Raw genomic sequence first — 9,564 nt, 5'->3', positions numbered from 1 at the left:
TGTGACCGTGCCACGTCTGATCTACGGTCCACTTTTTGGTCTGGCGGTTTTAGTTCCTTCAGATGCGGTCATACGCTGATAAAGAAGCAATGTGATGAAGCAAGTTCCCACGTTGCGTTTGTTCACATCACGGCTTGATTGCCTTTCGTGTCGGAGACGACTAAATGAATTCAGCGATTGCCGTTTACACACCAGAGCCCAGGGAATGTCAGCTCGCCGCTTCCTCCCCGCTGGATTGGTTTGCGCAATAGCAATTCCGGGAGGATTATTGTCGACGCTTAATTTGCCACCCGAGGCCTGGGGGGCCGCGATGGTTGCTCATTGTGCTTTTTTTCATCACGACTTTTGCGGAGGGTGGAGAAAGTGGAATTTAAGCTTTCTTCGTGACTTTTTTTGGATTCGTGTACTGAATAGTGGTGGCCCGACTGCTTAGCACGATGGCCTCACAATACGGAGGTCGTGGGTTTGATTCCGGCTCCGGCCTTCCTATGTTCTCCCCATGCCTGTGTGGGTTTTCTCTGGGTACTCCGGTTTCCTCCCACATTCCCAAAACATGCCTGGCAGGTTGATTCGTCACTCGAAATTGCCCCTGACGGAATCTGGTCTTAAGACTCCGTCCGTCCCAAGTCTGTGTCTGAGCCATGGCAACAGTGGCACTGCCCTTTCCTTGAACAGCGGCGTCCATCTGCTCCACGATACGACTGGGTCAGATTGTCGCCTTATCGGAACGGGCACCAGCTGTGGCGCCCCGAGTGCAGTCGAGCAGACACGTCGCAGTCTTGCCCCTGAGCTCTTTGCTGGAAATAAACGCACACAAGCAAACGCAAACACACACACACTGCAGGTCTAGAGATTTCTACTCGGATTTTGTTCTTTGGTGCGATGTGTTTGATTGTAGTTATTCTCACGGCACTGTTGTTCTACCTTTCGATACCAGATGCTCCTCCCGGATTTTGTGCAGTTACTTCCTGTTTTACTTTGAAAGGAATCATTGTCTTACTTCCTTTTGCATATTCTCTCTGGTATTTTTACTGAATGTTCCATGTGGATATTTTCCATCTTTTGAGGTTGTAGTTGTGGACTGAGGATCTGTGGGTTCTTGGTTGACCCATTGTAGTCCTCCCTGTCTTTCAAAGTCACCTGCAGCTTCCCGGTGACCCCTGAATAACATAATAGGTCAAAAACCTGCAGATGGGCTCCCTATGAGCCCATATGTCCCTTTCGGGACTGTGTCTTCGTCCTTATTCTACCTTTACAGCAACTACAGACAACTCTGATAAGCATTGGTGGCTGTGTTGATTCACTAAAACGACTCCCTCGGGGGGATTTAGTTGCTTGGTGCGGCGTATCGCAATCTCCAATTCACTTTGTCTTCCTAGACTGTCCTCGTTTGCTCTCCGATTCTTTACAGGGGGGTGACCGGCACTGCTTAGGGTGATTAACTCAACAATCCATTAGACATACATAGACCTTTCCAAAAACGTAGACCCCGCCTCCCAAAGACGTATTTATACGTCTTTTTTTTGGCGTCATAGCTCTGTGTTTTTATAGCATTAGAACAGAATATTCTAGGCTGGGATTCAATGAGTTAAAAAGGTGATAAAATTTGGGAATAAAATGCAATATAATCTGTATAAATCCATTGGAAAAAAAATGGGAAGGTGAAAATGACTGCCATGTCTTTTTAATATCACAAAAATCAAGCATTTTAAAAAGGGGGTGTCGACTTTTCATATCTTTTGTGGGTCTCTCGTGGCTAAGCCGGTTTCATTGCACTGTAGAACTGCAGAACACGCCGGTTCCTGAATAATTGTTGCATTAAGAGTCTGATAAAAAAATGGTCTGTTTTTTTTTTTTTTTTACTTCTCCAGGAATTAGACATCATCCGTTTTAAGCTTGTCGTCAATATTCATGAAAGTTCGTAGATATGTCACTGAGATTCTTCATCTGACTCATTTATTTGCACGTATGACATTCTGGCCGTCGCGTGTCGAGTGCCGGCTCCTCGGCAATGCCTCATTAACTAGAAATCCCTCCGGGACCACTGTTGAGTTTTGTGTCTGTCTTTTATGTTTTAGTGTTATGGCGGCGCACTCTTGTCGCTGAGGATCTCACGCGAGCGTCATCTCCTCGCTCCGTCGATCCGCCAGCGTCTTGTTTATGGTCGGCGCGTGGCAACGCAGCCGCTCCTCTCTCGCTTGTTAGTGCTTCAAATCAACCACTTGGTTGCTCGCCACAGCCTCGCGGGCGTCTACAGTAGGTGCCACACTCAGGTGCGTTGCAATTCGCTTGATTTAACTACAGCTGTCATGATAGAAAAACCTCGGGCCTTCTGTTGCCGGCACACCACGCTTCAACTCTGCGTAACCTCACCCGCTGTGACCTCCTGGTGTGTCTTTCCCACTTTCTCCAGACAACACTTTGTTGCTAAGGGGTGGGGGTGGGGGGGATTGTGTCAAACGTGTCTGCAACTATGACGTCGAGATTTGAGGAGTCATCACGGTGGCGCTGGGGATGCGTCAGTCAGGAGTGTTTAGGCTCATTTGATGATAGTTTTTCGTGGCTGAATAAGGACACCGGAGCGTCAGTGAGGCAACGGAAGTTGGGTGTGGAGAACCCGACTGTTCGACCGCGCCTTGTTGCATGAATTGATGAATTTATTTTCTTGTATTTTTATTACTCATTGTAATTCAGAAGCTAGCCTTCAGTTTGTTTGGATTCCGTGTTAATTGGATAGCTCGTGGCGACCTAAGCCTGGCTTTTGTCACCGCTCGCAGTGGAACTTTTGGCAAAACCAGCCGGCGTTACGCTAATGCCGCCCGCCGTCGTTGTCAAGTCCGTGCTCATCCCCGCCTAACCTCTGCCCCTGGAATTAGCACTGGATTAGCCCGCCGCTCATGTGCATAATGGAACTACAAGTTCTCCATTTGCACCCCCCCACCGGTTATTGTGCGGAATTGTAATCCACCGAGGCGAAGGATGTTCTGCACCGATAACGCGTGCAGTTGCCCCCGAAAGATGACTGGACTGTAAGATAGAATTCAACCTGCCAGATTGAATGTTTCTAGGCAGAACGTTCAGAAATGTGCGCTCGGAAAACACGGCGGTGACATTGACGACACTGACGGCGAGTGGACAAGTGAAACTCGCGGCATGCTGGCAGCCGCAGGCATCATATCAATCACGCATTATGTAGGTGTGAAGTGGGAGTGAGTTCCGCGAGGAGGCGGCGGCAGCTGGATTCACATGAATAAATGACCACATTCAGGAGATTCTGCAGCGCCAGTTCGCTCATAAATGAAGAGTCGTATTTAAGGACTCCTGTAGACGATTTCTAGAAAGGGCTTCAAATGACGTTGTTTTGGCTTGGTGGAGTTTTGGCATTGACGTAGTCTTGGTCTAAACTACTCAGTCTTCACTTCTCTGACCATCTTGGACTTAGTCTTGACGGGTTCGCGATACCTCAGTTTTGGTCTAGACATGGTCTTAACCTGCTTTGGTTTTAGTCTGGACCTGTGTCGTGGTTTTCGTTTGACATTTATGAACCATTTTCTGAAGAATCACCGCAAGGGATTGCTTAGGCCAGGGTTGGGCAAACTTTTCGATTGGCGGGTCACAATGGGTTCTAAAATTTGACAGAGCGGCCGGACCAGGAGCAGATGGATGGAGTGTTTTGGTGAAAAAAAATCAAATTAATTTTAAATGAAAGTGAACAAAAGCATTAAAACAAAATATATGTCTTTGAAAAATCACAGTATTTCATTTAATTTTTTTTCAAGTTCGGCGGGCCGGATTAAAAGGTTTAGCAGGCCGCATGTGGCCCCCGGGCCGTAGTTTGCCCACACCCGGCTTAAGCTTATCCTTCCGGGACTTCTGATGATCGTCTATTTGCTCACTTTAATCGGGAGGGGAGATGCAACCCCCTTTGTCGGTATGCGTTTACCCAGATTTGCAGAGTAGATTTTAATCACGATCGTTGGGGGAGTCAAGGTCATAAAACGAATTTTTGCAACGCGACCTGGCTGCCGGCCAATGATCAAAGAACGCATTATCAACCGATCAGGACCGATCATAAATCAAACAAACATGATCACCTGAATCCTGTGACATGCTTTTGACCACTTTGGTTCTTTGCCAAAGAAACGGCCTCCTCCTCGGCAAGCCTTATCAAAGCATCCAAACACGGCCGTCAGACCGTCCACATAATGCAACGAGATGAATGGCCGCGGCCCGCAACACAATGGCGCTAAATTAAATCACTGATGTAACACTCACCCGCCAACGGTCCTCCCCTTTCTCACATGGTCCCCACGCACACGCAAGGGACCTCTTTGTTGCGCCGTCTAATATATTCTCAATATGGCCTCGGAATGGAGGCGATACGTATGGTCAGTTTCAGTTCATTATGCAAATGAGCGTTGTCCCTGACCCGACTGAATAAAGAATTGTCTTTGTTTCTTGTCGCCTCAAAGCCCGACGGCCTCACATGTGAACGAAATGAAAACGCAGCGTCGCCATGGATGGCATGGGCGCATGAGATCAGGTGTTGACTTCCTGACTTCCACCAGGGTGCATTTCCACGTCCCAGGTGCAAGGAGGACACCTGTCGATTGCGGGTCACCTGACTTGTGTCACCCAGGTGCGTCGTCTATGACCTCACAAACTACTTCACCCAAGTTCTTCTTTTCCGAGATCAACATTTTTTTTACCGGCCTTTTGCCTAAAACCGTGACAGAGATGGGATGAGCACACGGGTGTTGATTGGTCTAAATTCTTGACATGGTCTGAACGTTTCCTGGTCTGTGCCTTGGTCTTCACCAAGTCCCAACTTGCTTTCTTCTTTTGTCTTTACTGTCTCTTGACTTAGTCTGAAACCCTCAAAGTCACGATCTTGACAATCTCAACCTGTCCTGTGCTCTGTCCTTGGTCTCAAACCCTCAAAGTCTTGAGCTCGGCATCCGTTTCAACCTGCTATGAATTGGTCTCACACCTCAGCGAGAGTCTGTTTTGAATCGGTCTGAGACTTTAAAGCTGTTTTTTCATCTCTCCTTGGTGCAACACACCTGATCAAGGTCAAGGTCTGCAGGAGCTCAGGAACGATCCAGATCATTTTGAATCAGGGGTGTTGCCCTTCAGGAACAGGATTGAAGACTCCTTCTCTAAAGAGAACTGGTCTTGACTTGGTTTCAGCCAATCAAAGGTTCATTCAGCCTCAGTCTTTGTTTGGACTCACCGACCAAATACCGGTACCGACCAAACTCTTTCCAGACCACTTGTCGTGGTATTGACCGATGACATCGAAGAAGATGCTGATTGGCACTTCTTGAAATGCACTATGCCACATCCATTTAACCCTCCCAGGATCTTCAAAATCAGTTTTTTAAGTTAAATTATTTTTTCAATTTTTATTTTAAGCTTTTTTTCCCAGATTGAATGCTGCGTACTGTTCTCGGTCCTTTGGAGATAAATTCCAAATCTCCGAATTCACTTCAGGAACACTAATGAAGTCTTTGTACTACTGGGGAGGGGGTTGTGGCGTCCCGGTCCACTTCACCGCAACATCGCAGGAATCAGCGGGTGCAATCGAGCACAACCCGGGTGGGGGTGAGTGGATGTGGATGGATTGATGAGAGGGCGGGTCGTTGGGAGAGAAGGCGAGCGAGTGAGAGTGGGCGGGGTGGGGTGGGGGCAGAGGCAAGGTAGCGGGGTTCTGCGTCCAAGTGATGCGCATGCGCACGAGTGGGAGAGCGGGCGGGAGAGAGAGAGAGAGAGAGACGGGGAGGGGGCAAGCGGAGGAGGACGAGCCGAGCCACGGAGAGACGCAGTGGGGCCACGGTCCGAGCACATCGCCGCACCGAGCGACCGACGCATCAGCATCTCTGCAGCTTCTTCCCTTTTCCCTCCTCCCCGTCCTTTTTTTCTCTGTTTAATTCCTCTTCCCCACCCGCTCCCCCCACCCCTCTCTTCCATCACCCCCCTCATTGAATCGCCGATCGAGAACGACTGTGCGGCTCGAGCCTTGCAGCATGGAGAGCTTGCAGAAAAACACGCACTAAAACGTGAGATTTACCGGGTGGAGAGAGAGGAAGCGAGAGAGAGACTACGTGTGCATGTAAGTGGCCGCCCCCCCTCTTCCTTGTCCCCCCCCCCTTCTTTCTCCAATCCCCACCTCCTCCTTCCACATGCCCAACGTGCGCTTCCCTCTTCCTTCCGCAGTGACAAAAAAATGAAGAAGTTCAACATCAGGAAGGTGTTGGACGGCTTGAAAGAGGCATCCTCCTCTTCCTCGTCCTCCTCCACCCCCTCCTCCTCCAACCCGTTGGTCCAAGTGGGTCCGCAGGAGAACCATCTGGTCCAGGAGCAGCTCCAGTCCGAGCATTTCCAGCTCTGTAAGGTAAAAGGAGAACGTGGGCTGGGCATCTTATCGGGTGATTGTTGACAGCATAGAGCAGAAGTGTGTGTTGTTGTTGGGGGGGGGGGGGGTGTTGGGGGGGGGCGGGGGTGGTTTAGTGATGCTTTTAACAGTTGCTTTGATGTTCTGTGTGTTTCGAAGAAGCGGCGATGTCGTCAAATGTTTCCCACCCGTGTCACAGGAAATTTAATACATTTGAAGTTTCCGTTGAGGTTCCTCCCCCTCGCCCCCCTCACCCCCCCCCTTTCTGGCCACTGCTCATTTGCATAAAAACACTACATCAGGGCTCCCATGTTTTTTTGTTTTTTTGTTTTTGTTTTTTTTTCCGGCCGGCGTGCGCACGTTTTTTGAACCGTCATATCAGAGGGGATGGGCCACGCTGATCCCTTCTTGCATAATCAGCTTGCTTTGGATTAGCGGAATGGTTGGGAATAGGGAGATCACCGGAACAGAGTGTATGAGCGTACGTTGTCCTGTCTTCATTGAGTTCCGTGATCGGAATTAGCAGAACGAAATTTTGCTACCCAATCTGCTCAACCCCCCCCCCCCCTTCCCCAGCATCCACAATAAGAGCAAGTGTATGGGGTTAATAATGCAGCATGCCCCCCCGCTCGCTCTGTGGTGGCTTGGCCTCTGTGTCCTGTGGTGTGAAGTCAGGAGGTCTGGTTGTTTAATGTTGACACTACGCTCGGTGCGTCTTAAGTGGTGACGGACTAACGTGGTGTCAGCGCAGCCGCCGCTCGTTTGCAGCGGACGTTTTTTTTCTGGGGTTCTATTAGAAGAATTATCGTCACGATGAGCTTTATTTCAGCCAAACTCCCGTAGGGGGGGATACCGAAGAACCTAGTTCGGTTGTTATTGTGTGCCGTCTTGTTGTCAGTCAGTCCACTTTACTGCAGAGGCCCGCTTTCTTACTCCCCTCAACCCATTCACTGCCAGCTCAGGTAAAATGAGTGTCATTTTTTTGGGCTTCTATATCCGTCAATGGCATCGAATGAGTTCAAGGCCCTGCTGCTTGTCAAGATGAAACATTTTTTTGGAGGGTGTAAATATTCAGAAAATACTCAGAAAACTGCACACTTATCAAGGCTAAGAAACAATTTAACATTTGATCATTTATTTATTTATTTTTTTCGAAACCTTAACTCATTGACTCGACGACAGTTATTCGTCACGTTTACAACAACAAGGCATGAACGAGGATCTGGTCAACTAGTGTCATGGCTAACAAATTTGATATCAGCAAAGCTTTTGAGTGGAAGATAAAGATTCGGGGTGAGACCCATACGACGTGGACCTCGCGTTGTGCGTTTGTGCATGGACAAATTTACGATATTGGCATGATGTGAATTGTGAACGTCTGTGAATGAGCAGGCGGGCTATATTATTATATGTAAATCACGAGAAAAAATGGCGCAAAATTATAAGGTTGTAATATCCTTTTTCTCACCGTGATACGTTTCCACGCCACTCCACACCACAATACTGAAAATATTGAGTGAATATTCTTCTTCCCTTGTGAATGGCAGCACTTGTCATTCATTCGTTGGTGCATGGAGGTGTGCCTAATGCGGTGGCCGGGGTGCGCAATTCACACCACGGCTCGTTTGCGAGGACGGCAGGTGTCTCTGCTGCGCTGGGCTCCTCTTACGTAACATCCTTTACCGTCTGCCACAGAGCAAACAAAACACAGCTCTCTGCCAGATGACTGATGTCATAAAGCCACCGTTGCACACCGACAGAAGAGCGCAGTGGGGTAAAACTCGAAATTAAATACAGGTCAAATCTCTGCATTTGTTGCACATTTCCTTTATCTTCAGACTTAATCACGACTTCATGTGGGAGGCGGTGACGGAGAGGAAAAAACAAGATAAAAAAAAAAAAAAAAAAAGAGAGGAGCGATAGAGGAGGAATCTCAAAATAGGGCTGTGATTATAAAAGCGTCCAAAATAGCCAAGCCAGATATCTGTGTGACGAAAAGTACGTTGACTCGGAATCATTCACTCATTTCCTTACTCCCTAATCACTAAATCGGGATTTTTATTTTATTTTTTTTTTTTACATCCAGTCAACCTCCGATTATCTCAGGAACATTCTTAAATTATCATGTCGCATCACTTTGACAGAACAAAAAAAAAAACGCACTCAGCAACACTTTGAGTACGATACTCGCATTCGTATTTTTCTTACGAGTTTTCACGACACATTCGAGCGACGAAACGGAGAACTCACCTGAATCGGGCGCTATATGGTGGAAAGGGGAACCATTCCGAAACGCAGCCTTGGACTTTTCCATTTCCATCTGCTATGTTTGTTTACCCCCCCCCCCCTCCCCCGACCAGGTGCGCAACATCATTTCCCAAAATAACACGGCAGCTGTCAAACGCTAATTGAAATTCTCCCGTCCTCTGCGCAGACCGTCCGTCATGGCTTCCCGTACCAGCCGTCGTCCATGGCGTTCGACCCCGTGCAGAAGATCCTGGCCGTCGGCACTCAGAGCGGAGCGCTCAGATTGTATCCTTTCCAAAGGGGCGGTTGTCCGACTGCCACGCCCGAGGCGTGGTGAAATCCCGGCGGTGGGTAAGTGAGGCGTCCGCATGAAGTGTTCCGTCGTGGACCGATTTGGGACTCCATTTTAAACGTGGTGGTCCAAAAACTTTGAGGTTTCTGGGACGAGACTTAAATATGTTTTTGACCGCGCGTGTCGGAAACCAAAAAAAAATAAATAATAAGTTCCCGAAAGTTGCATGCGAGCAGAGCGCGGTGGCAAACGGCGACAACAGCTTGCAAACAAACGCTGCCGCGGGGAGTCGTACGGCTTCAGAGGACGCCGGCGAGCTCGCCGCTGTCAGGCTGCTTTTACAGGTCTTCCTTGTGTTCCCTTGCCTGTCCAACAACCGGCGCCAGCTCATTAGCGTGACCGAGAGCTGACGGCTTGGCTCACTGGCAGCCGTCGCCTCGACTCGGGTTTGCTCACCTGCGATGTGAAGGTTAGGAAATAAGGAAATAAACCCTCGGGCGGGGTTGGAGCCATGCAACGTGTCTCAAAGGGCTTCTCAGTTCACAAAAGGAGAGGTGAAGCGGCAGTAAAACAGGCCAAAATCCAGATCTGTTTTTTCTTTATTTTTTTTAAGTGACGGGGGACATTCAGT

At 48.7% G+C, this 9,564-nt stretch overlaps 1 protein-coding gene across 4 annotated transcripts in view; it reads left to right on the top strand.

Annotated features, from left to right (window-relative positions):
* The first annotated feature begins 5,787 nt into the window (after positions 1 to 5,787).
* The window catches only part of stxbp5a (syntaxin binding protein 5a (tomosyn)), a 52,175-nt gene continuing 48,398 nt past the window's right edge, over positions 5,788 to 9,564 (top strand). For 3 of the 4 annotated variants that reach the window (XM_088286166.1, XM_088286165.1, XM_088286164.1), the window contains exons 1-3: positions 5,788 to 6,112; positions 6,217 to 6,394; positions 8,829 to 8,926. In XM_088286166.1, the coding sequence (XP_088142292.1) occupies positions 6,227 to 6,394; positions 8,829 to 8,926 (266 nt within the window). In that variant the 5' untranslated portion in view covers positions 5,788 to 6,112; positions 6,217 to 6,226. The remainder of the gene's footprint in view (positions 6,113 to 6,216; positions 6,395 to 8,828; positions 8,927 to 9,564) is intronic. The other variant, XM_088286167.1, reaches the window with a different exon arrangement.

The sequence above is a fragment of the Idiotropiscis lumnitzeri genome, chromosome 21 (genome assembly GCF_059441095.1).
Source record: "Idiotropiscis lumnitzeri isolate Australia: NSW breed Sydney's pygmy pipehorse chromosome 21, RoL_Ilum_1.0, whole genome shotgun sequence".
Lineage (NCBI taxonomy): Eukaryota > Metazoa > Chordata > Actinopteri > Syngnathiformes > Syngnathidae > Idiotropiscis > Idiotropiscis lumnitzeri.
Note: the sequence above shows the minus strand (reverse complement) of the source record. Positions and strands in the feature narration are given on the sequence as shown.